This window comes from Helicoverpa armigera, chromosome 20 (genome assembly GCF_030705265.1).
Source record: "Helicoverpa armigera isolate CAAS_96S chromosome 20, ASM3070526v1, whole genome shotgun sequence".
Lineage (NCBI taxonomy): Eukaryota > Metazoa > Arthropoda > Insecta > Lepidoptera > Noctuidae > Helicoverpa > Helicoverpa armigera.
Genome location: NC_087139.1, coordinates 2,826,889 through 2,853,333, shown reverse-complemented (window position 1 = coordinate 2,853,333; position 26,445 = coordinate 2,826,889). Strand labels below are relative to the sequence as shown.

General features: G+C 35.9%; 3 protein-coding genes and 1 non-coding gene across 5 annotated transcripts in view; 1 reads left to right on the top strand and 3 right to left on the bottom strand.

Moving 5' to 3' along the window:
* Positions 1 to 267: 267 nt before the first annotated feature.
* LOC110382136 (potassium channel subfamily K member 9) lies at positions 268 to 6,173 on the bottom strand. The gene is made up of 8 exons (XM_021342626.3): positions 5,953 to 6,173; positions 5,584 to 5,774; positions 5,050 to 5,267; positions 4,479 to 4,653; positions 3,965 to 4,071; positions 3,458 to 3,576; positions 3,206 to 3,320; positions 268 to 2,424 (listed from the first exon to the last, which is right to left on the bottom strand). The coding sequence occupies exons 2-8, from the start codon at positions 5,708 to 5,710 to the stop codon at positions 2,287 to 2,289; spliced, it is 999 nt and encodes a 332-aa protein (XP_021198301.1). The 5' UTR covers positions 5,711 to 5,774; positions 5,953 to 6,173; the 3' UTR covers positions 268 to 2,286.
* Positions 2,850 to 3,042, bottom strand: LOC126056300 (U2 spliceosomal RNA). Its single transcript, XR_007511981.1, has one exon. It is a non-coding gene; the product is annotated as a U2 spliceosomal RNA (small nuclear RNA).
* A 285-nt stretch (positions 6,174 to 6,458) lies between the features above and the next one.
* LOC110382137 (bifunctional glutamate/proline--tRNA ligase) overlaps positions 6,459 to 26,445 on the top strand; it is a 33,945-nt gene continuing 13,958 nt past the window's right edge. For both annotated transcript variants that reach the window (XM_064039941.1, XM_064039940.1), the window contains exons 1-13: positions 6,459 to 6,618; positions 6,706 to 7,038; positions 7,218 to 7,368; positions 7,948 to 8,064; positions 8,321 to 8,447; positions 8,880 to 9,072; positions 10,403 to 10,574; positions 10,969 to 11,127; positions 11,253 to 11,327; positions 11,736 to 11,880; positions 12,810 to 13,054; positions 13,398 to 13,605; positions 14,184 to 14,372. In XM_064039941.1, coding sequence (XP_063896011.1) covers positions 6,582 to 6,618; positions 6,706 to 7,038; positions 7,218 to 7,368; positions 7,948 to 8,064; positions 8,321 to 8,447; positions 8,880 to 9,072; positions 10,403 to 10,574; positions 10,969 to 11,127; positions 11,253 to 11,327; positions 11,736 to 11,880; positions 12,810 to 13,054; positions 13,398 to 13,605; positions 14,184 to 14,372 — 2,151 coding nt within the window. In that variant the 5' untranslated portion in view covers positions 6,459 to 6,581. The remainder of the gene's footprint in view (positions 6,619 to 6,705; positions 7,039 to 7,217; positions 7,369 to 7,947; positions 8,065 to 8,320; positions 8,448 to 8,879; positions 9,073 to 10,402; positions 10,575 to 10,968; positions 11,128 to 11,252; positions 11,328 to 11,735; positions 11,881 to 12,809; positions 13,055 to 13,397; positions 13,606 to 14,183; positions 14,373 to 26,445) is intronic.
* LOC110382138 (biorientation of chromosomes in cell division protein 1-like 1) lies at positions 17,278 to 25,963 on the bottom strand. The gene is made up of 6 exons (XM_064039939.1): positions 25,376 to 25,963; positions 21,466 to 23,084; positions 18,703 to 21,393; positions 18,285 to 18,553; positions 17,844 to 18,211; positions 17,278 to 17,722 (listed from the first exon to the last, which is right to left on the bottom strand). Exons 1-6 carry the CDS (start codon positions 25,634 to 25,636, stop codon positions 17,480 to 17,482), a joined length of 5,451 nt encoding a protein of 1,816 aa, XP_063896009.1. The 5' UTR covers positions 25,637 to 25,963; the 3' UTR covers positions 17,278 to 17,479.

Genomic DNA, 26,445 nt, shown 5'->3' with positions numbered 1-26,445 from the left:
TAAGATTTTTCTATGAACTATGTCTTACTTATGTTACTTTAATTAGTTATCGAGGAACATTTTGTGGATGCCCAAGAATGTTTAGCTTATTCACAGCCTAGCACTCACCATATTTTGAAGAAAACACCTAAATATATAATATGTAAATCCATCAGTTTTAGATAGACTATAATATCAAGGAAGGCTGCATGCTACATTTTGCACGAAGTAGTTCCCACGGGATGCGGGTGAAATACAAGTAAAATTAACGAAAGTGAAAGCCAATAATAATTACAAAAACGTTTATTAATTACATCGAACACATATAATATATTGTAATACAAATGTAATAATAATTTACAAATAACATGGCGAGTGTTAAGGCGTTCACTGTCGTGTCGACAATAAAATAAACTTAAATAAATGTGAGATCAAAATCATATCACAGTTTAATATCGAAACAGTGCAATTTCACTTAAAATTATACACAAAATCTTTGGTAAATAACGGAAATCCGTGTGACGTTATACTTAGGTACTATGACTAGTTTAAGTTCCCACAATTTTTCAGCAAAACTATAGGCAGGTACTGTAACTGTTCAATTAGATTTGCGAAGTGATGTATTATTGCTACCATTAAACGTGAAGGTAACTCTGTCGCGCTTTCAGGCCAAAACAACTGAACCGATTTAAATGAAGTTAGGCACACTGATAGCTGAGATAGGTACTTTTTGGGATAGGAATTCCCATGAGACTCAGAGAACAGCTCATACTTTATTTACTTTTATTAAAAGATTGCTATCAGGAAATGTATCTTTAGCTCTGGACTTTCATGGTTTTAGGACAATGCCATTTGCTGAAATATGGTGGGAAAATTTCAGCGACATCAAGTATCATCATCATTTAAAATACAAGTGCACTGATGATTATGCATCATACAGTAGACAATTCTACAATATTTGAAATATTACAAGTTACATCAAAAGATTTCATATAAAAGTCTTGGCACTATAACCTTATACATTATAAAGTAGGTAGTCTATGTGACTTACGACTATTTTCATAAATCTTGTGTTTTTCTGACTTTTGATTAATAAAATGTGATCAGCACGCACGGTCAACGTCAAAAGTAGCTGAACAAATCAAAATTTACAAAAGTGCTTAAAAACGTAGTCTTCTTCTTAACGTCCTAAACTTAAGTCGATGAATAACTTGGTTAGTTATCGACGCCACGGTGTTTAGCAGTTTTGAATATCGTCATTTGTTCAGCTGCTTTTGAAGCTGACTGTACATTTTATTGTAAAACATATTTTGGTTAATACCTATGTACCTACCTAAATCTACTTAAAATAAATAAATAGGTAAGTTGACTTGTACATGTATAACTGTTATGAGTATTGCTTTGTAAGCTATGGATATAAATATGTAGTAAGCTAACAGATTCGAATCCTACCCTCGTACACGTAATGCAAAAATAGTGACATAAAGCTACTGAGAAAAAGTATGACTAGTTCTTTTCGATCATTCATTCTATGACATACCTTTATTGAACTCAAAGGGACTCACACATAGCTTATTTTGAACTGTACGGTGGAAATTCAACTTACAACCCAATACAAGGACTTAGAATTGTTCGAAAGTAGTCAATCTTTACAAAAAGGCGAAAAATGTCCTTATAACTTTAAACTTAAATTCTAAAATGTTGGCACAAAACAGACAACATCTATTTCCACAACTCTAAAGGAAGATTTCATTTTAAGTATACATTTAAAGACTGGCGTAATACTCACTTGTAATAAAATCACATAATATGTACTTAATTAAGCAATTTCTTGCTTCCTATTCTACTAAATAACTTGCGTTCACCTCCGCTCAATTAAAGAACTACTCACTGAACTAGGAATATATAAAATACCTACACTTTAAGTATAGTAAGTAAGAAGGACTAAATAGATATTAGCTTCCAGAATAAACAGCAGTAACTAATATATTCTCTTAAAAAAACAATAACAAAAAAAACCTATTTTGTGCTTTACCATATACACATGCAGCTTCAAAAGATTCCAAATACATAATTATGTGCAGTTCGCACCAAAATTACTTTGCAATTCTGAACTTAGCCATTCCATGAGACAGTGCATCAGGTCATGAGGTCATCAGTTCATGAGGTTCTCAATTCGGATGTTTGTATTTTATTCTTAGAATTGTGAAGGCAGTAGCTGATTTGGCGCAAACTGTAATTTTAACATACATACAATATGTTCTCACTTTATTTATACCTTTTTTCCATTTAAAGCCTGTGATACACTCAGACAGAAGCTCTCTCGATGAGTTCGGGGGCTAACGCGAGTGAGACGCGGCGCCGCAGGCGGTGCGGGCGCGGCGCCGGCTGCAGCAGGGCTCCGCCCTCACACTGCTTGTTGCCGAGGCAGTTGCAGGAACATACCTGGAAGATAAAATTAATATGATAAGGTTATGAGAATTCTGATATTTTACGTTTCGTCAGACTAAGAAAAGCAAAAGTAATAAGACAAAGACACTCCTCCTACTCAAATAAAAATTAGATGATTTTATTCTATGTCGATTTTGTATTCTTACTTACTGTAAAATATTGTAAATGGGAAAGGAATTTATTAGTTACATGGTAAACTGCTGAATCAGTTGGGGTGATAAATAGAATGGGTACTGTGCAACCGACATCCAAAATAGTGAAAGACGCATTTCAATCTAAACAGATAGAGCCGAGGTTTAGATTAGAGCCTATCATAACAACGACCCGGGTTAGACATTTAGGAGTCGCCGTCGCCGGATACGGCTTGGACGACATGATGATGTTCATGGTATTTAAAATAATTCGAAGATTTTCAAGGTATTATGTGGGCCGATCCCGGCGGCACTGCAATGCCGGGCCGACCCGTGACGGGAGTGGAGCGAGCCCCGAACATCCCGTCAGTTTACAAAAATCAGTTTAATATACTGGTCCCTCAGTGAGGGAACTTTCAGATATTAAGCTGAAAAGAACAGATACTACACTTTGATCTTAGCCAAAAGGCCGAGAAGCGATACCGAACTAATGTAACCGGGGAGGGTCATTCAATCGCGGAGAATCTTAACACCGCGATTCAGAAACGAGCGTGAATTGCACAGTGACATCTAGCGGTACGACTAGGAACTAAACATAACCTAGCCAGGTACTCGTGAATCAACTTTGTTGGCGCTGTACTTACCGATGCCTGATCATCATGAGACCTCTGTCTGCCCATGATGGGATGTTCATCTATTGGGAGAAGAGTTCTAGAACCATCTTTATCTTCCTCATCACGGGCCGCGTCTTCTGCTTGCCTGGAAAAATGCAGTTTACAAACTTAACTACATAGAAACTTAATTACAATTAAGCAGTTGACATACAGTTTATGTAATTTAAAAAAATATATATATTATACCAAATTTTTTTAGTTTTTTTTTTTCTTTTAACTTACATAGTCATGAATCTTAGAACAAGCAAGTTGATGCTGGCAGCAACTACCGCCAGTCCAAAGAGTATGAACACCAAGCTCAGAGCCACATAACCTGGCTTGCTGGTCAATGCTTGATCATTCTGGAATGTTAAAGTAAAATTAATTAATTTAATTTTAAACTTTCAATAAAGGAGTATATAAGGATACACATAAGAATGTATTTATAAAGTACATAAGGAAGGTCGTCCAAGGCCGATTTCGGCCACGGCGGCTTTTCTCATATAAAGATATCGCCAGCTGCGCAGGACACAATAGTGCACAACCATTTGAACACACACAGGTGCACTCATACACACTTATTACTTGACAGCAATCCGACACTCGCGGAGAGAGATCAGGCGCAGGACCGACATTTACGTGCTGTCCGACGCACGGGTTTTTCAATGACCAAGTAAAAGACTATTCGGTTCTTTGCAATTTCGGTCCGACCAACGAGGCAGCTAATAATAATAACTAAACATTACTTACTTGTAAAGCGACATAATCCCCGAAGCCGATGGTAGTGAGTGTTACAAAGCAGTAATAAAAGCTATCGAAGTAGCTCCAGCCTTCGTAGCGCGAGAACACGGCTGCACCTGAAATAAAAGTTGAATTAACATTTTTATCAGGCGTTTGTTAATTTTGTAATTACTTCACTATAGAAGAGGATTAAGTTTTCAGTTCAACTGTTTTTGTTAAAAAAAGATAATCTAATAAACATAGACGCGAAGTTTAGAAAGGATTGTTAATTGCTGAGTCCCGGCTATAATTTGATCATTTTTGACAGTCTGATCATGTTTGATCAGTTTTGGTAGTCACAAGCCAGAAAATCTCACTACCACTCTTACCTAGGGGGAACCAATTTGCCCAGGTAACTGGGTTAAGGAGGTCAGATCTACGGTTGCTCCATGTAAAGCACTGGCACTCAGCTGCATCCGGTGAGACCCTAACATAGTTGGGAAAAGGCCAGACAGAAAATGAATTACGAAATTTATTCTCATACCTGTAGTTATAATAATGGATGACAGCATCCCGGTAGCAAACATGAGATTCATCTCAGTGGCCTCTGTGGTGTTACATCGTAGGTAGCATTTTGCTCGTCTTATGACAACTGACGCAAACTTATTCAATCTCTCACCTATACTCTGGAACATTACTAAGCCGAGAGGTATTCCAACCTGGAAGAATAAACAGGATTTACTATTCATATGGTTTTTAAAAAATTGAAAAATCTGGGTATTGTGTCTCTAAAAGTAGATAATGAAAAAAAAGTAATCTATTTAGTGCAAAATTTTGTTTCTAGTCCAATTGGATAGCTAATAAGCGACCAGTACAATTACCTCATTCTTTTTACTGTCTATTTGCATACTTGTTACTCTTGTAAGATAAGTGGAGAAAGTGAAAGAGAGTTTCATTGATTGTAAAATAATTGAAAAAAAAAATAGGAATAGGTGTGAATATTCATGTTCTTGCGCTATAAATATTTTAAGTTTGAGGTAATTTAGTGGTGTTAATATAGTTAATGTTTACATAGGTATAAAAATAGTTTTTATAATAAATTGAATTTATCTCACCATAGCATAAGCCATACAAAATGCTTTCCCGCCATAAGTAACAGGGGTAGAATGCCCATAGCCAATCATAGCCAAGACCACTGTGGCAAAATAGAATGCGCCTGCAAACTTCCACTGCGGACCTGCTTTGTGAGGCTTATTCTCTATGATAACTATTTCTATCATGTGGTAGTCCTCTGGCGTTATATTGTATCTACGGATTAAGCCATTTCTCATATCTGGAAAAAGTTTTATTGTTAATTTGGTTTTTGACAAGCCTGGATTTTTTTTATGCACCTAATCAAATTCTTATTGACTTATATTTTAATACTAAGAAGGAAAATCTGTACAATGTTGACTGTAAATATCTTCTTTAGGGATTTTATTACAAAAACATGAGTTTTTTGGTATGAAACATACATTTCAGCGGTACTTGTAAAAGGTCAGCACGTAACAACATAATCACCAAAAGGCATATTTCATTCTGTTGCTATAATCTGATTCTTATAAGAATAAACTAGTTGGAAAGTTTCTAATCAGCGTCTGATGACTTACCGGATAAAACTTCCCATCTCTTACTCTCAGTTTCAGACTCCAAGGCATCAAATACTGCAGCGCCGATGAGCAAATATGTAAATGTACACACAACCAGGGATAAAGTACGGACGTTCTGGCGCTTCATGGTGACCACCACGACCTTCCAACACCCCGAAAAAAAATAATTCGTGTAAATCTCACACCATAATCTGTAACATGAAATATATCTATGAAAAGTGGATTTAATTATGGGAATAAAGTGTCGAATGGCTAAAGCATTGTAAGTTGTGATAAATTTGTGCAATTTTAATAGTATTTATTAGAATTAAACTGATATATTCCGTAAAATATGTGCGCACTGCATATTATTATTTAATGTTGACTTACGCCAATTATCTGCTACCTTAGCTATTAGGTTAAAGCTGCTTTGACCACAATAAAATTATTCATAAGTTTTTAAAGGCATTAGAATTGAGATAATTACAAAAATTGCGAGAAAAATGTTTCAGTCAATAAAATTGAATATTGAATGAATGGACAGGCAATATGTTGCAGACGCTGTGTAGGTTTTTTGATATACATTTCTTTGTTTGTAAACACGTCTCGAAAATCCATGGTTTTGTAATGGCAATGTATAATGAAATAGTGCGTTCCAATTCCAATGCATTATTTTGCTGTCCGAAAAATTCATTACATTTTTAGCATGGCATTTTTTTATATTTATGTTATTTAAGAGTAGAATTTAATTATCATAATTTTTTAGATAATTCTAACAATCTTCTCGATTAATAGAAAAAAAAAACTTTTTTATGTGGTATTTTGTAATGAGTTTCCAAAAAATAGCGAAAATGTCCTAAATGTCCGAGAGAATGTCAATGTCAAAGTGACAAATATTGTCAACGCGACAATTTGACAAATTCCCCGATTTCCTCTCGTGTGGGTTTGTCGGCGAGTGCATGGCACTATTGTCGAAATAAATTCGTTTATTGCCACAAAACTCTACGAACTGCTCCAAAATGAAAATCGCGTGTAATAAATCGAATCCACCATTAGGTAAAACATATCATTCCATACAAATTTCAACGAATTGCATCAGGTGAAAGAGGGCGGCTTAAAATAGCTTTCTTTTGAATATTACAGGTGGTTTGCTTGCCGTGGAGTTCTACAGGTCAGCGGCGAAAGATGTTCAGGTCACTTGGGGTGGGGAATCCTCCATAGTGTTGCCAAACTCCTCGAAACCAGTGCCATATGCGACCAGCAATGATTTGATAAGAATCCTGGAGAATGCCTTTAATAAGTCTGCGCAGCCTCTTCAGAAAGTGACAATGAACCACTGGCTTTCGTTCAGCCTTATTCTGGAAGATGAGATCCCCAAGTCCATTGAGTACTTGGACAGAAGCCTTGGTCCGATCACCTACCTGGTTGGTGAAACTTTATCAGTGTCTGATCTGGCAGTATTTAGCGTTTTATTCGGTAAGTCTTATTGCTATCTACATAAGTTATCTGTAGCTGTCATTCATATCTTATTTATGGTCTCAGTAATTTTAACATATTATTTTTTAATATTGATATTAATAATTTTGTGTAACTTATACCGACAGAATGACTTAATAAACCTTAGAGAATAATTATAACTGTTGAATATGTTTCAGTATCATCAAAATTCAAGGATATTTCAAAGAAGAACCCACCAAAGAACATACTTCGGTGGATGAAGTTGATTGAAGCCCAGCCAAGTGTGGCCAAAGTACTGAAAGAACTGCCTTCTGAAGTGCTAGACAATCTTACCAAGGCTTCTTCAAGGTATACTTGTAGAAAGGAAAATAATATAATATTCATGGCAATTAACATCTTTTCATTTTCTAACCCCACAAAATTATCTCTCGCAACTTATATTCTTTAATTTAAGCGCTCACATGCACCCTTATTTTTTCACCTCTGCAGTTCATTTAAAAATAGAATAGCTCAATGCATTTTTTTTCTTTTGGCGTTCATATCAGCCTATACATAGGCTGACTGGTATGCCAGTACTCAAGGCAGAAAACCATTGGGTTGGTGCAATATGAATGCCTGCTTCCCTGCATCGATCCACATTTTCATCTCACTTCAATCCTCATTTTAATCAACCTACTACTATTTATTTTATAAAGAAGCCAAGCGAATGTCTTTACAGTCTTACAATTGCTTTAGACTGAAAATTCCTTTGTCCTAACCTATCTCCTGGTTCAGTTATACAATAATAAAGAGGTCGAACTCTCCCTTGGCCTGTAACAAATCTAAAATGGCCACAGTCAATTCCTTAACTGCCAAGACTCAAAAAATATTTTCTCAATAAACCTCCTTATATCCTCCAAGAAGTATGACATAATGATAATTTTTCAGGAAATCTCCAAGCAATGCTGATGGTGGTTCTGGCAGACAGCAGGAGGGCAAGTTCATTGAACTGCCTCATGCTGAGATGGGCAAAGTGGTGGTACGATTCCCTCCTGAAGCTTCAGGGTGAGTTCCTAGCAAAGTTTCATCATCAGCCTTTTTATTATACCACTGCAAGACAAGGGCCTCTGCCAACACAGAGAAGGAATGGCATGGGGTATCTATTTTTATATAAAAAGATTAGTCCAGAAACAAATTATTTCAGAAATGTGGATTGTACATTAATGCCTATTTTGATCTAATTGTTGTCATTTATTTAGTAAAATATATTTAAATATCTAGACATTTCACTGCAAATAAAATAATGATTTCCGAATTCTAGCTACCTTCACATCGGGCATGCTAAAGCGGCTCTCTTGAACCAGTACTACCAGTTAGCTTTCCAGGGAAAGCTCATCATGAGGTTTGATGACACCAACCCTGCTAAGGAGAACGCTGAATTTGAGAAGGTAAACCTTTCTTCGTCCTACTTCTATATGTCGTCATCACAGGCTAAAAGTGTCTATTGATGAATGAACTACACCAAGATATGGGGCAAGCATGTTGGTAAGCTTATATTAAAAATGCATAAGTTTATAAGAGTATCGGTTAAAGTGGCGGATGTAACATTTGAGGCACTGAGGGCAGGAACACAACACAACCCTAATTTACTTTCATATCTACTTTTTAGGTAATCCATAATTTATGTTTTCCCCTATGTTATACTTCCCCTATATACTTTCTTATGTAGGTACTCTCTTATGCACTACCTTATATACTTTCTAATATACTACCTTATTTACTTCTTTATAGACTCCTTACAAACTCTCCTACGTACTTTTCCTATATAGGTAATCCATATTCTCTCAAAACTGAGTTAACTCAACCCATTCTGCTCACAGGTGATATTAGAAGATGTGGAAATGCTAGAGATCAAGCCGGATCTCTTCACGCACACATCACAGTACTTCGACCTGATGCTGGACTACTGCGTCAAGCTCATCAAGGAAGGCAAAGCGTTTGTCGACGACACACCAGCTGAGCAGATGAAGAATGAACGGGAACAGAAGATTGAGAGCAAGAATAGGAATAATTGTATGTATTGTGCACTGAAAAAGGCTTTGTTTTGTTCTAAACATAATCTTAAGGAAGCGCTTTTATAAAGGGCTATTCGTTTGGGTGCTAGAACACCACAAATATACACACAGATAACTCAAAGTTATAATAGCACCTTTTCGTCACCATTCATCTATTTATGGTCGTATTGCTAGGCAAAAGCCACTTTTATTAAGAGGACGAATTGGAATTTTTGGCGCCAAGGATTTCAATTTTTCTCAGTAAATACAAAACGGATCAAAATACAACTTGGTTACCTGAAAGTTTATGATATAAACCTTATTTTGTTAGAAGTAGAAACATGATTACGTAACTTTTATAACAGAGAAAAATATATCAAACATACCTCTTTTTAAAAAGAGATTCACATATTATGGGCATACGGGACCGATTTAAGCCTCTTAACTTTTTTAGTAGTTGAGTATATACATACTCTTTAAAATGGTAGTAGGAATTTTTATCAAATTATCATTTCTAAATAATAAAATTACTTTTAAAAGCTAGCGCGCGTATTGTTATCCTCGCCCCGCTCAGACGCTCCGACCCCTTTTGGCGCCTTAGATGCGCGTGCCGGTTATGGAATTATTGTTGACCAATTCCTCGCCTTAATATAGAGAAAATGGAAATAACATAGCTTTCTATTGGTATATTTTTTTAGACATTGAATTTCAATTGAGAGTTGACATAAATTGTTATTGAGTTACAATCAAAACAATTGCTTCTCACGAATCTTGTGTGTTGTTGTTTTGGATGTACCTAAGTCTAATTTTAATTCAAGGCTGTATTATGTATGAAATATTTCGCAATAGTTTGTTACTTTGAAAGATGATGCAATAATGTTCAAAACAGAATTATTTAATTTGCACATCTATTACACTGAACTAGTACAACTTTGTTTAAAGTTGCATAACAATTTAACGGTGTTACTGTATCACAGATAATTATCATATAAGTAACTTTCAGTAAAAGTGTGTGTAAATTCCTTTGAATTTGCTTTGTTTATCTACTTGATTATTACGCTTAGAAAAGTAATTTAGGTAAATACTAAAATAATAAACTATCTACTGGTTTTCCTCAAAATACTCAAACGTCCGCAAATCTAACTCGATTCAGTCATTTTAAAAGCTTTTCGAAAATATATCTTTTACTAATTTCTTACTTTATTGTATCGGTAAACAGAAATGACTTGAGATTGGTGAAAATATTACCCACATCATACATTTTAACAAGAAGCACGAATAAAAATTAATATCTACATATTTCATATTAAATAATAAATAATAAACCTAATTTTTATTAATTTCTCCAGCTGTAGAAAAGAACCTGCAGCTATGGGAAGAGATGAAGAAGGCGAGTGACATCGGCGTGCAGTGCTGTGTCCGCGCTAAGATCGACATGCAGTCGCCTAACGGCTGTCTGCGAGACCCCACCATCTATAGGTGCAAGCCAGAGACGCATCCACGCACTGGCACGCAGTATAAGTATGTATTATATTTATTTGGTTAAATATATTGAGTAAGCCGAGTTTTGATGAAACTTCTCAGTAATATAGCTGCCTACCATATCGATATCAATAACAAATAAGCCATTTTTTTACTGCCCAAAAAAATCTAGTTTTTACTTCGTAGTCAAAAACTGACTATTTATCATTCATTGGAGGCTTGATTTGCGATTCAGATCAGAATATTCCTATATTTTTTTCTCTAATTCAAGCTATGTAGGTTAATAAATTTCATCTTATTTATTTAATCGGGAAAACAAATTCACACTTGCTAGAAATTTCTTAGGATTTTTGAAAGAATTATGCTGATCTCTGGTGGCGACAATTTAGAAGGATCTTAATTTGTTAATTAATCATATTTTTTTCTTTTTCAGAGTATACCCAACATACGACTTCGCGTGTCCCATAGTGGACTCCATAGAAGGCGTGACGCACGTGCTCCGTACGATGGAGTACCACGACCGAGACCCGCAGTTCTACTGGTTCATCGACGCCCTGGGTATTCGCAAGCCTTACATCTGGGAGTACAGTCGGTGAGGGAATTTGAATTTTAGAGTCCTAAGAATAGGGTTGAAATTGGTTTGAGTAATAACATATATGTTGATTTGTAATTGTATGCAGGTGGATAAATGATAGAGATATTTATAAATCTTTACAGATTGAGCATGACAAACACAGTGCTGTCGAAGAGAAAACTCACATGGTTTGTGGAACAAGGATTGGTCGATGGATGGTAAGCATTCAGTACAAATTATAAAATTTCTGTTGAACGATTTCTTTTCAATTTAAATACGATTCTATTGCGATCAGAGAAGGCTCCAAATCTAAAATCCAATTTAATCGGTTCTGTAATTCTGTTACTATATATTTTAAGGTTTCTATTTTTTGTGTAAGTCATAATTATTTCTCACGTCCCATCGGCATGAGAGTGTAGGAATAGGGAGTGCACCTGTGTCTGGGCAAATGCTCGTGCACTATAATATATCCTGCGCAGCTGGGTAATCTCCTTACATGAGAACAGCCGCCGTAGCTGTAGCATCGTCAATTCTTTCTCACCTTGCCTTCTCATATACCTTGGATAGTATGTAATGGTACTATGTAATGGAAGTATTAACTCCTAATGCCCCATATCCTTGTCCAGGGATGACCCGCGCATGCCGACAGTCCGGGGTGTGCTGCGTCGCGGCATGTCGGTGGAGGGGCTGCGGCAGTTCATCGCGGCGCAGGGCTCCAGCCGCTCCGTCGTCTTCATGGAGTGGGACAAGATATGGGCTATCAACAAGAAGGTAAGTCTATATAGGTTTAATACTTATTGTTCTACTTAATGAAGGAAAAGGTGTTATTTAATTTTGATCATGTAAGTTTCGATAACCAGTTTTCTCAAGATTCTTTCGCCTTTGATATCAGATGATAATCATTGATGAATTGAGTTTACCCAGTGTGGTAAGTTTTTACATTTTGTTTGAAGCGAGGTAAAGTACAATTTTATTTTGGAGGGGCAAAGTTATTTTACTCTAACGCGGTGTCCTGTGTGAGCGACGAACGCGACGCGACGCGACGCTGCAAACGCGACGAACGCGATCAACTCTACGGCATTCCCTACATGCGGCCTATGTGACAGTCTGCGGCGAGACGCGACGTAACGCGAACTTGTTTTGAGGGCGACCAGACGCGACACCACGAATTACGTTATGGTCTTAATTTTTTATATAAATTATGGAACTCACCAAATGTGTTTCTTTGTAAAAATATTATATTTGTTTTCTTTCTGTGCCTTTTACGATATTTTTTTAAAAGTCTGTACTTTAAATATGAAATTCCAAGCAAAATTTTACTGTATTTCTAACTGATTTGAGAAGTAATGACCAAAACCACGTAGGACATTTGTCGCGTATAGCATCGCGTCGCATTACGTCGCGCCGTGTTGCGTCGCGTCGCGTCGCGTTCGTCGCTCACGCAGGACACCCCGTAACAGTGCACCACAGCTGTTGTAAACTCAATTGATTTTCTCCGCGTCAAACGTAATTATTTCGTAGATAACTTAATCATAACAAACAAAAGAAAGCATTACACTTTTCAAATTATCGATTTAAACAATTTTCCACTTTCATCAGATGTATTTGTCAATAGTAGAAAATATAGGTTAAATAATATTTTTTTTTTTTGTATATTTTGTTATTAAACAAAACATGTAATTTAACAAACTAAATTCCAGGTGATAGATCCAATCGCTCCCCGCTACACGGCGCTAGAATCCAACCCTGTACCAGTGAACCTTAAGGGTGTCTCCGAGAGTACCCTGACCGTAGCCCTGCACCCTAAGAACCCTGATGTGGGCTCCAAGTCCGTCTGGGTGTCCAACAGGCTGCTGATAGATCAGGTCGATGCGAAGACATTGAAGGAAGGAGAGAATGCTACCTTTATTAACTACGGCAATATTATGATTGATAAGATTCATAAGTGAGTATATATATTTTTTGTATATTTTACTTGTATAGTTTAAGGTTATGTAATGTTTTGAGGGTCGTCTGTTTTACAAAAAATCTACTTTTTAACTCATAGTTATGTCGTTTGTTCCATGTTTCAGATTCTCGAAAGATTTATGTACTTACGATTACTATTTACGATATTTATAAACCATACATTGAGGTCCATAATTACACGTAGAATTAGGAATATTTTTTCAGTAGACAGATTCAGAGACGTCTTATTAAAGCATTTATAACTTATTCTTTTAAGTCACGGGCCAATATTCAGATTTTCTTCGTACAATCATAAACAATATTTTTTTTATTTTTCCCAGAGTCGCAAACGGCACAGTAACCAGCATAGACGCGACCCCCAACCTTGACAACAAGGATTACAAGAAGACTCTCAAGTTGACCTGGCTGGCTGATACACCGAAGTCGCCGACTGTTGAAGTCTACTGCGTGTACTTCGACCATATCATATCGAAGCCTCTGTTGGGTAAAGACGAAGATTTCAAGCAGTATATTGGACATCAGACTAGGGTGAGAATTATAACTTATAATTTTGCTTACGAAGTTATAGTGCAGCGGAGGCAAAAATCGCAGTCAGTTTTTTTCAGTAAGCACACATATTAGAAAGGCGGAAGTTTGTTTGTGTGTTTTATACCTCTTGAAGGATGAAGATCTCGGAGGAAGGGATTTTGATGAAACTCAGTAGTAATATAGCTCGTACATCAGAATGACCTACTTTTATCCGGGTGCTTGAAGTTGCTCCCTCGGGAAGCAGGTGAAACCACTGGTGGAAGCTACTAATAATATAGTTTTAAAATGCTTATTTGTCACTCAGGTATTTTTTTTTGTGACAGTCTAGTGTTTGAAAAGTCCCAGTATGTCGACACCTCCTACGTATATTATCGTAACCAACATAATGACGATTTTGCTTTTTTTGCATAAAACGACTTATTTTTATTTCCATTTATTTATTTTTAAACATATATTTTACATTTTTAAATTTAAAAATTTAATAATATAATTTAATTTAATAATAATATAATTTAAATTTAAAAGCAATGCATTTTGGCAAAAAAAATAAATAATAATATGCATTTTTTTATTTCCAGTGGGAAATCCCAATGCTAGGCGAGCCGGAACTCCTGAAGCTGAAAGTAGGTGACGTCATACAGTTGCAGCGCCGCGGCTTCTTCCGCGTCGACGTGGCGCCCGCACCTCCCTCTCCGCACACGAGCAAAGCCACCCCGCTCATACTGTTCCATGTGCCCGACGGACATACCAAGGAGATGCCGGGACAGGTAAGATTACTTCTATTTACTAAAAAAAAGCTGTTATTTCATGCAAAATACAGTTTTGCAGTTGTTATTTTATTCAAACCTTAACTTAATCTTAAACTTAAATAGAAAAGATTTTCCAGCTGCTATTCAAATATAATTCATTCAATGTCGCTTGATGAAACCAGTAGTGGCCTAGTGGGTGGGATAAGTACCAACCTCTTATGTATGAGTGTGTGGGTTCAATTCCAGGAGTATCAATGCAACTTTTCTAAGTTTTTATGTACTTTCTAAGTATATCTTAGAGACGAATGCTGAATTTGAGGCGAGATTTGAAGAAACGTAATTGTAATTTAAGACCTATAATTGTCGAGGCTGCGGGATTGTTCGAAAGTGTTACCGCGGCAGTGGTACATAAAAGGCTTACGACGGAACACGACGGTTTTTAGTCAGTAAGAGTCTGACACTCCCTCACCGCTGCTAACCCACAGCGGGAGGGGTCATTTGATGATTTTTGACGTCGAATTGTACCCATATTTCAAGCAAATAAATTCTATCCTATTCTAATGACTGATAAAAAGGTGAAGGAAAACATCCTCAAGAAACTCGGACTTTAAAGTCTGAAATCACCAACCCTCATTGAGCAAGTGTGGTGATTAACGCTCAATCCTTCTCCGTGTGAGAGGAGACCGCAGCCCAGCAGTGGGACGATAAAAAGGATGTAACTTAACTTACTAGTCGAAACGAATATATCGTTCATTTTAGACTACGTTCTTCCGCGTGAATGTAGGTCTCGCACCTCCCTCGCCACACACGAGCAAAGCGACTGTATTAATTAATTTTTTGCGAACTCTTGTGCATAATTATAAAGCAATGTGTTTACGGAAATTGAGATTCGTGTCAATCGTGACTTCTAGATATTTTATATGGCCAGTTTTACTTTTTTAATAATGCAGGGCAAGCGCATGATGTGTCAGCATACGTGCTCAAATATTTCTGTTTACAATTAATTGTATATGACAATAATTGTGAGCGGAAATGTTTAGTTTGGTAGTCAATATGTTCTCATTTTAAACTCATTTTTTTTGTCAGTAATTTCTCATTTTAAATAATATGTACATGGTAGGTTCTATCTGAATTTCATTTTATTAATGAAACCAGTTTGGGCAAGTTCATAGACTCCATCCTTTGATTTTGTTAATAAGCTACATGTTCCAATCTGTCTCTCTAGTAGCTAGCACTATAATGTTGATCATACTACCTTCCAAAAGCAAAATGTCTTTGACCTATTATTAAGCAGTTGCAATGTATATGTTACCGTAAGATTACAAACATCGTTAGATTACAATCTATCTCGAGAGATTGTAAACTGTCGAATTATTGTGAACCGTAACATCTGATTGCAATTTAACGCATTATTTTTCGCTATATTATAATCTATCGATGAGAAATTGTCAAATTGTCAACTGTCCGAAAGCTTTCTCTGATTGGTCAGTCTTTTTGTAAGATCGACCAATCACGACCAGCCGTTCTGTTCCCATGGAGTTCCCGTAGAGTTAGGAATGAAATAGAGGTGTCAGTTAAATAAAATAAATGCTCTTCAAAAATTCTTCAAGTATTAAATTTATATAAAAATAACTCGTATAAAAATACAGTTAGGTATTTTGTCTTCAAATACAAACTAATATTTAAAAATAAAATAAAAGGGGTGCTAATTAAACAGGCTTCTTTTTAATATCATTATTCGCCCCCAAAAATGTATGTTGCCTTCTAAATTACTAAGTCAGCCACAATTAATAAAGCGCACTCTAAATACAACTCAGCATGATGGTTATTTTTTTGCATCTAAATTTGTAGCATGCATTCCAACAGTAAACTTCTTAAATACTATTAAATGACATCATAAAAATATTTATTTACCTTCTAATTTTTTAACTCGTACCTACTGAGTTTTTTGTTTAAAATATAACACATCCCATATTAATTGACCCAGCATGGAAGTAAGCATGCAACATGCAGCAAGCATAACTTCTGTCACGGCTCCGGCGCTGCGGGGCTCCGGCGGTCCCATGCGAGCTTATCGTCGCAGATGGTTTTCACGCTCACCACCGCAGCTTCGGCTTGCTGGCCGGCTCCGCCGGCCAGCCTCAGCCGCGGCGGCGAGCGCTGATACTACCTGCGCCTCAGCTCGCAGGCCGCCTCGCCCCTCCGCGCCTACGCGAATTGCACTCTAGGGGTAGGGCAGACAAGACTACGTGGAGTCGGTTTTGCAGCGATTCGTTTTCGTCACTAACTTCAATTTTTAATACAATTTTTAATTGTGTGTAATTTGAGTCTTAAAAATTAAGTACAATTTTTGATTTTATAAAAAATTAAACCGTCACTTATTTTTGCACGTCAAAGAGCTGTGACACCGGGAGTTGCAAAGAACCATCGATATATATGTACTACAAAGAACATTGTCTTTTTTGACGTTCTACCAATCAGCGCGCAAGATGCATTCCGTTCTACGCCAGTTGACAATTTGACCGCTCTACATCGCTCTCGATCTTACAAAAAGACTGACCAATCAGGGAGAGCTTTCGGACAGTTGACAATTTGACAATTTCTCATCGATAGATTATAATATAGCGAAAAATAATGCGTTAAATTGCAATCAGGTGTTACGGTTTACAATAATTCGACAGTTTACAATCTCTCGAGATAGATTGTAATCTAACGATGTTTGTAATCTTACGGTGACATATACAAAATATTTGTTGGACAGGACTAGAAATCATTATTAAACACTTGATTTTTTTAAAACTTTAATTATAATGAGGTAAACAGAAAAAAATACAATCTACTTTGGAAGTAAGAAAAAAAAATAACTATGATTTGTTTGAACTCATAATATAATGAAAAACACTTTTCATTATAATATGAGGTACTTAAACAAAAAAAAAATACAATCTAGTTTGGAAGTAAGAAAAAAACAACTTAAATAATAACTATGATTTGTTTGACCATTTCGTGCGACTCTTACGAAAATATAACAATCAACTTAAATACTAACTTAACATTATTAGGAACTGACATAAAAAAAAAAAAAAAACAATAGCTGCATTATCGATTGAGCAGTTTTCTGATACTTAAAAGTTTCTTGATGAGAAGTTGTTAAGGAATTCGCTGACGGCAACAAATTGTATTGGCAATCTGTGCCTCGGGTCCAGCTCCAACATTTGTGCCAACAGTGCGTGAAGACTTTCCACTTTATCCAGGTCGTTGGTCATCTGCCACCAAGTGCAGCTTTGCTCCCAATCCCTAACGTACGTCGAGAACAATTGTTGGCGCAGCCTGTCGCTTTCTTGGAAAATATGGATCAACACCATGTCCTGGAACAAATATCGCACTAATATTAGAAAGGTGAACGTTTTTGTGCGTGTTTAATCAAAAGTAAAGTAAAAGAAATCATGACATTTGATAGTAATATCAAAATATAATAAAAAATCTTACATCATATGCAGGGCCGGTTCTCAGCTTGAAACTTGTCTTGTCAAAGAAACGATGTTTGAATTTTGATTCCTCAACCATTCCGCAGTCGAAGCTGCCTAGCGTGCATAAATGTTGGTATATTATCTCGTTATTGTATATTCCGGAAAACAGGTCAGTATTCGTCGCCATCTTAAACATAATTAATGCTGTCGACCATACGTCAATTCTTTGGTATTCTGGAAAGCCTAGAATGATCTCAGGGGCCCGATAACTACAGGTCCCTGTGCTCGGATAAATTTTAATACTATCGTAGTAACCGGATCTATCGAAGCCACACAGTTTTAGTTTGTCATTTGAACTGTTTAGCAGAATATGTCCTGGTTTTATGTCTGGAAATGAAGATTGCAACAATTAGAATATATTCTTAAAAGTAAGTTTTATCTCAGAGTAGGACATATTTACCCGCATGTACGATATTGTTGACGGTCAATATATTCACAGCGTCAACTAACTGCTTGGACAAAATTTGTACTAAATTAATATTAAAGCCTCGTTGGTTCTCCTGGAGTGCTTGGACAAGGTTTTTGGGATAAAACTCGGTTAGCAAACAATACTGATTCATCACTTCAAAGGTGCAGATTAAATGCACAACAGGTATATCCATGGGACAGTGTGCTTGCAGTCCAAATAACATATATTCAATTTCTGGTCCAATATTGTGAAATGGTTCCCTGTGAAAAAAAAACTGTTAAAACAAAGTTTCCTTGTGTGCGATGCGATAATTAACGATGATCTCAATTATATATTAAATGAATTCTTGATGGATAAAAAAATAGCAATCACGCATAAGTAAGTTAGTTGTAAACAGAAATGTGCGTACCTCATAACTTTAAGGGCGTAAATGTTACCATTAGTATCGCTGCACTTGTGTATTGCGGAGAATCTTCCGTTCTGAATCGTATGTAACAGCTCAGTTCGAGTATTTAAGTTTTGGCACAGTGCAGTTTCTGCTCTCTTTTTAAATAGATTATCAGCTTTTTTTGCGAGTTTCTTTCCTATATCATCTTTTTTCTGTTTGGCCTCTGCAGTAGTATTTACCTTCGCTTCTTCTTTTTTATTCGAATTAGGCACATTTTCGCTACGTTTAATAACTTCACTAGTTTTATTAGGGACTTTAATTGCGGTACTATTTGCTTTTGATAAATTATTACCCGCGCTCGGCTTTTGACTGTCGTTTTTATCATTTTCTAATGATTTATTTTTGCTATCTGCAATTGCAACTCTTGTTTTAGTGATTTGATCATTATTTGTTTTTCCGACAATGGCAGACTTTGTGCCTGACGGGATTTCTTTATTCGTATTATCGTTTTTCAACAATTCTTCATTTGTAGTATTGGCATTTTTGGGCTGAATATCATTTTTAACTTCGTCTTGCTTTTGAACTTTCAGTGGAGCACTATCTTTGGCTTTAGTATCAGTTTTTTTGGGTTCAATTTTCTTTTTGGAATTTGTGCCTGACGGGATTTCTTTATTCGTATTATCCTTTTTCGACAATTCTTCATTTGCAGTATTGGCGTTTTTAGGCTGAATATCATTTTTGACTTCGTCTTGCTTTTGAACTTTCAGTGGTGCACTATCTTTGACTTTAGTATCAGTTTCTTTGGGTTCAATTTTCTTTTTAGTGTCCTGTTTGTTACTGTTTGAGGAAGCAACGGCTTTATTGACAGTAGAATGTGAGTTATTTGATTCTGATTCCCTGCTCACACATGATTTAACAGAGGGGTTTTCAGCTAAATTAATCTTCTTTGTTGCATTAGCTGTTTTTTCAACAGGTTTATTAGTACCGGTTGTCTTTTTTTGTAAGTGTTCAGGCTTATTAGTAACATTTGTTTCTGATTTGTTTTTCGCTTGTGCATCTTTGATGTTGGAAGGTTCCTTTTTCTCACATTGATTGTTAGTATTTTTTAATTCTTTATTTATTGGTTTTTGTAAAAGATTCACTATTATGTTGGTGGATTTTTTATTCGTGCTAGTTAGCCCTTTATCTTTTATACCGCGATCGTTCGCAGATATTTGTTGATTTGACGTTGGCACATTTTCTGTTGTATTACTTTTAATTTTCTCCCTCTTATCCGAAGCTTTAATGTCTATTTTAGCTATAGCCTTCCCACAACTTTTAGATGATACATCATGCGGGTTTTTTACTGATTCCTTCAGTTTTGCTAATTCTTTAGGCTTGTTACTTCGATTTTGGCTATGTTGTTTTACCATTTGCGGGGTAGATGTCTTTTGTACAACATTTTTATCATTTTGTATAAGTTTTCCAGTGTTTTTGTTATTATTTTCTGGTGGTCTTACAACAGGTTTGGTCTTAATTTCATTTCCTTTGGTTGGAGTTCTTTGGGGTTCTTTAAGTGTTTTTAAATGCATATTACATTTAGCCTTATTAAGGTTTTCAGCAGATTGGCTCAAGTTGTGTTCTGTACCCGCATTGTGGACTCCCCTTTTATTTTCACTTGCTAGAGATTTTGGAAATTGTATTACTGCTTTTCTAGTAGTTTTACTATCATTATTCTGCGATAATGGATCGGAATTTGACGCTGTTGTAGACTTTTGTACGGTATTATTTTCTGCTGTTTTTGGTATTATTTCTGGGTGTTCTGCGTTTATTTGTTCTTCTCGTATGTTAGCATTTAGGTCAAGCATTTGGTCAGCGTTATCAGAAGCTTCTTTCTTCATATATTTTTCTGTCAATTTTGGTTCTTCGATGACCTTATTAATGAGGTCTACTTGTTTATTGTCACTGAACATCTTTGAAAGGGATGTTTCCACGCTCTCGTTGGATTTATACAAATTATCCTTTACCTTCTCAACCGATGTATTATTAGATTCGTTTGATATTTGATTCTCACTAGCTTTTCTTTTCTTGCCATTGAACATATTTTCAAGAGATGCTTCAACTGGATCGCTAGAATTACATACCTGGATATTTTCGGGTTTTATATTTTTAGCGGAAGACGATACTTGTTGTGCTGTTACATCATTAATGTTGGTAACAACGTTAACGGTACCTTCTAGTTGATCAATTTTTGTTTGTGTAGAAGCCTTTTGCGATGAACTTAGTATATCATTGTTATCGACTTTGCTTTCCGAATGATTTCGCGCGGTCATATTTTCTCGATTTGCATCTGATTTAGATTTTTTGATGCCACTTGTGCTGGCGCTGCTTTGAGACTTGTTTGTTATTTCTGTAGTTAGCCTTCTTTTAGTAGATCTTGTTAGTAGTTGCAATATTTGATCGACTTTGGATTCACTTTTATTGGATTCAAAATCTTTTGAATTATTTGCCGTTGAAGTATTTCCAGAATCTATATTATCGTCCTCGATTGTTATCACCTCCGAAACACTGGTTTTGGTTTCGTTGCTTTTATCCACATTTTGATGGACGTCTACTTGGAACCGTTTTATAGTTGATTTGGTTATTTTACTTGACCTTTGTTTAATATTTTTATTTATATGTGAGCTAGTTTTCATCACTTGTTCTTCCTGGAGGTTTTTCTTGGCACTAGATCTGAAAATAAAAATCATTAATAACACAAATAAATTTCCATTTTAAGTGCATGTTTTATAGGCTGCTTCTTACCCGTTCTTAACAAATAAATCTCCATCTTTTGAATTAGAATCTGAATCGATTGAAATAACTTCTTCATAAGACCTTTCGTCTTCCTTTATTTCAATAATTTCCTCTTTATCATCAATGTCCACGCTTTCTACCGCTGTTCCTTCAATGAATTCGTTTTTATGATCATATTCATTTGTCTTGTCTTCTATAAGTAACATTGCGTTAGCTGCCGAACTTTGTTCGTTGACGTTTTGCTCTGCTTGTATTTGGCCATCATTTAATGAATCAACGATCTCATCTACGTTTATGTCGTCAAGGAAACTTAAATCCTGAGGTGACTCACTGGAATTTCGATCCTCAGAGTCATCGGAATCTGGACATTCTATATTAATTATTATTAATTTCACCTTCTTTTTCTTAGGTTTATCTACTTTTGATATTTTCGAATCAGCCTTAGCGTCTTGGTTCAGTCTTATTTTCTCCTTTTCTTGATCATTTTTAGTGTCTCCAGATTGTTGAGTGGAACTTGTCTCATAATCGCTTTTTGATCTTTTACGAGAAAGTCTAAATCTGAGATCTTCTTCCACGTTAGCAAACCTTTTTTGCGATAGATTGTTTGTTTGAACAACGCTTTTGATCGGTTTTACTCTATCAATTTTATTCTGGCTAGTGCTGGTAATTTCAGTGTGACGCTCCTTTTTCGTGGTTTCTTTCTTAACGACTTCTTTACGTTCAATCACCTTTGTTTTAGTATCTGATTTCGTCTTTGTAATAGTTTCACAAGATTTCGTACTTATTTTCTTTTTATAAACCCGGTCTGGTTTCTTTTTTTCATCGTGCTTAGTTTTATTTTTGTTTTCATCGTCATTATTATCATTCTGACGAATAAATTCCTGAAAATCTTGATACCTTTTCATAGAAATTGGACTTAAATATATTTTACTGTCTTTTGAGTCTGCTGTACGGGTAGCATTAGTTTCGCTTCTCGACTTTTTGAATTCTTCAGACCTACTTCTTTCCAAGTCATGTTTTTTCTTTGATTTATCTAATATCTTATTTCTAATGTTTTTTGAGGTAGTATTTTTTGTAACACCTTCGAGATGTGACTTACTGCGAACGGGTTCTGGTTTGAGAGTCTTCGAATGCTCTTTACTGCGTTTCAGCTTTTCACGTTTCTCTTTTGCAGATTTTGCTTTTAACTTCTCGAGGTTCCGTTTCCAAAGTTCTTTGAAACATTTTTTCATTTTCTCCGTCATATCAGATTCGATTTCATCACTTTTTGCAATGTTTTCAACTTTCCTTTTACTCTGAATACTTGAAGGCTTTACCCTTTTTGTTGGTTCTTTATCTATCATTTTGAGCGATTTAGTAGTATATTTTTCTGAACTCTTTCGGTAATCAGTTTCCCTGTCACTCATCATTGTATCTGATTCGTAGTAAGTATCTCTTCGTCTTGAATCTCTATATTCGGACGAGAGATGCCCTCGGTCCCATTTCAGTCTGTTGAATCCTGTAAAATCGACTAATCTATTCCGTGACTTATATTGAGCTGTTGTGAACTCTTTGAGTCTTGGACTCGTATGATATGATGGAACTTCTGGAGATTTTTGTCTTGGTATTCTAACTGGCGAGATCTGGATCTGCAGATAGATATTTTCGTAAAATAAATGCGCTACAAACTGAGGTTCTGAACCGTTGAACCTCAGTTTGTAGCGCATTCATTTTTATTATTTTGAGGTACAGAATCTTAAAATGTTAACAATTCTTTATAATAATATGAACAATCCTGCTATCGGTTCAATTGCAACAAAATAGTCAATATTAAATGCAATTAACGAATAAGAAAAAGTAATAACAATTTTTGGCATAAAATTAACCCTTCATAACTACTGCAGGTAAACACTAAAAATACATTTCCCATTGCAAGATTTAATAGAAACATTAATCAAATTAGTTGCACGCTGCGCAATATATGTTCACAATATATGCTTCGGTTTACATTCACAATAATAATTTATGTTGATACCTAATAAGCAAATAATATAGGTAGCCATTCTTAGTGTCAAACAGAACACTGGTCTGGAATTTTTATAAACGCTCAAAAGACAACCATTAATGAAATTACTTGTAGCTCTAAAATGAATAAGAATTTTTCCAGAACCGAGGTTGCGCAAAATTGTCTTTTTCAGGAAAATCTTACAGTATACTTTGGCAGGCTTTAAGAACTTTCGTATTATTTAGCAGAGGGAATGTTAAAAAAAAATATTACTGTCAAAAGAGTAGATCTGGCATAGATAAGGTATAAGGTACAACATAAAGTCGCATCAGCCAATATAAATAAAAAACCGCTCAAGTGCGGCTCAGACTCGGGCATGCAGTTTTTCACCATTGTCCTTAATAAAACGTGCAAAAAAATTGTATGGGAGCCCCATACACTATTTTTTATATTATATACAATAACCTAACATATTTATCTCATTCTAGTTTGAGTTTCTGTTGTTATAGCAGTGACAGACGGACGGACGGACGGACAGTCGAACAGCGAAGTCTAAGTTATTGGTCCCATTTTACCCTTTGGGTACCGAATCCTAAAAAAACAGGCTGTAGTGCATATTATTTTCAATACACCTACTATTGCGTACTCATAAAGCATCTGAGCAATGCGAACTTGATATCAGATATTTGTAATCAACTTCAGGAATAGTTTTCGCAAAACTCGATGTCGTTCCGTGAGCATACGTACGCACATGTGTCCATGCACCTTACCTAAAAGTAGATATGTAGATAGGTACGAAAAAGTTTTATAGTTATCGGCACGGATATTGAGCTCTCGGCGGAAGAGTGGGGATCGCTTTGCGCACTATACACATAAGGCAATAAACCAATAAATCGTTTCTGCGCAGGTGAAGGTCAGAGCTCAATATCCGTGCCGATAACAATACGCGAACTTTACAATAAGCTTAGGTCTTTTTCAGACAAATCGTAGAAAGCATGCGTAGTTTCCCTTTTTTCCTATTACCTATACCCAAACACACACTGCGAGTTCTTAGTACAAGTTACCCATGCATAGGCAGACATAATATCTCTATTCACAATTCCAGATTTCATCTCAATCGGTATAGCCGTTTTATCGTTAAAGCATGTAAAAAAAATCCCTTACTCACTTTTGCAGTTCTTTTTCTTATTTTATTTGTTTTTTTTTCTATCCTAATTCGACCATTGGCTAATCATTATCATTTTAATAGAAATAAGAAACTATATATTTTTATTATTACCTATGGCGTAGCTTTTTAAAATAACAGATCTAGAAGGTAGGGTAACTTCTGTATAAAAGGTATTCTGTAATGTATATCGTAGGCTGTTAAAGCCGTGTAAGTCGAATAAATAAATAAATATAAATGCAAACCACTGATAAATACTTCTTAGTCTAAATATTTACATTTTACTGTTTAGTATACAAACCTAAATGAATGAGGCTTTGTCAGAAAACCTACCCACGTTTATTCGATGTACCTGCCTACATAATTTTTGATAGACTTTCGACACACCCTGCGACCCTAGACAGCTACCAGCTAGACAGACAGGCAAACATAGACATGTAACTATTGAGTACCTATAGCTTCTATAATGCAAGTAGGTACTTACCTGGTTGATTTTGTATTGCTACAGGTTAACCGTGAAAAAACATTCAATTAAGATGACGCACTGACCCAATTATTGTATAAGTACTTACCCAGCTTAGGCACCTACTAATTATATTTAAGTATAATAGATGTTTTACATACGATTGTAATTAACAAATGCGACACTGAAAGATGAGCTTCCGCGCGAGTAAGCACGTTGACGGACGCGGCGAACACGACGAAACAATATAATAGGTACCCAATGTTCAACTGGCTTGTAAACATGTGAATTTTGTTAAGCTACTTACATTATCTGAAGCCCTGGTACTCTCAATAGCTTTCGGTCTGGGGTTCATATCAACAGATGTCACGTTATCTTTGCACAAAATCGTTTCCTCCGACACAAGGCTACTGTTACAATCCTTTGGATTTGTTTGTTCACAATTAGGTGGGTTTGTAATGGGGTCGCTGGCTTTAACATTTGCCACAGGGGGGCCGAAAGACACAGTTGGCACAATTACTATATTAGGGCTTACGTACTGTGAGAAATAAGACTCCCTCCTCCACATTATTTACCAATAAGACATGAAATATTCGTATTAGAAAATCTCCAATTTTCTAATAAACTATTCAATTGACACTTTTTATGACACTAATTGTTTTTTCAGCTTTTTTCTTTGTTTACATTCGGCCAATGCAAGAAGTTAGTGTTTGATAGAAGATATAGCAGCTATTACAATATTCTCGTATACTTATTTGAAGACTATATTAATATTTGTTCACTTTATCAACTGGATTAAAGATAGTTTTTATTTGGGATTTCTTTTTTAAGGGATGTTAAAAACCTAACCTAAAATGCGCAAGGCGCCGAGCGGGCGAGCCGAGCGCGCGAAACCAGCGACTGACGTATTTGTTTGAGATTGATTTGAGTGAGATATGGAACGCAACGAAATGTCAAAATGCAAACGAATGACCGATAGCGAATGACCGGGACTCGGTTGAGTGAATTAATAAAGCACGGGATTTGAAAATGTTGTGATTTATTTTTGAGCATAATAATGTGTGTTTTGTTACGTTACGTATTGGTTGTACAGTAACATTGTAATAAATAATTATGCTCACATAATTAGAAATGAACTGAGCAACTACCTATATCTTTAAAATTATACTAGCCGTTTTCCCGCGGTTTCACCCGCGTCCCGTGGGAGCTACTGCCCGTACCGGGATAAAATATAGCCTATGTTACTCGCAGAAGTCGCAGATAATATGGCTTTCTAATGGTGAAAGAATATTTAAAATCGGTCTAGTAGTTTTTCAACCAAACAAACAAAGTTTTCCTCTTTATAATATTAGTATAGATAGATATACGGCCACCATA

What these genes read in the sequence shown, in the direction of transcription:
- LOC110382136 (XM_021342626.3), bottom strand. Translation starts at nt 5,710, where the DNA reads ATGAAGCGCCAGAACGTCCGTACTTTATCCCTGGTTGTGTGTACATTT. An exon ending in GAGATGGGAAGTTTTATCCG is followed by an intron (nt 5,268 to 5,583) that starts GTAAGTCATCAG and finishes AACTTTTTCCAG; the next exon opens with ATATGAGAAATGGCTTAATC. An exon ending in ATCCATTATTATAACTACAG is followed by an intron (nt 4,072 to 4,478) that starts GTATGAGAATAA and finishes CTTTTATTTCAG; the next exon opens with GTGCAGCCGTGTTCTCGCGC.
- LOC110382138 (XM_064039939.1), bottom strand. Translation starts at nt 25,636, where the DNA reads ATGTGGAGGAGGGAGTCTTATTTCTCACAGTACGTAAGCCCTAATATA. An exon ending in GTACCAGGGCTTCAGATAAT is followed by an intron (nt 23,085 to 25,375) that starts GTAAGTAGCTTA and finishes ATCTATCTGCAG; the next exon opens with ATCCAGATCTCGCCAGTTAG. An exon ending in GAACCGGCCCTGCATATGAT is followed by an intron (nt 17,723 to 17,843) that starts GTAAGATTTTTT and finishes TATTTGTTCCAG; the next exon opens with GACATGGTGTTGATCCATAT.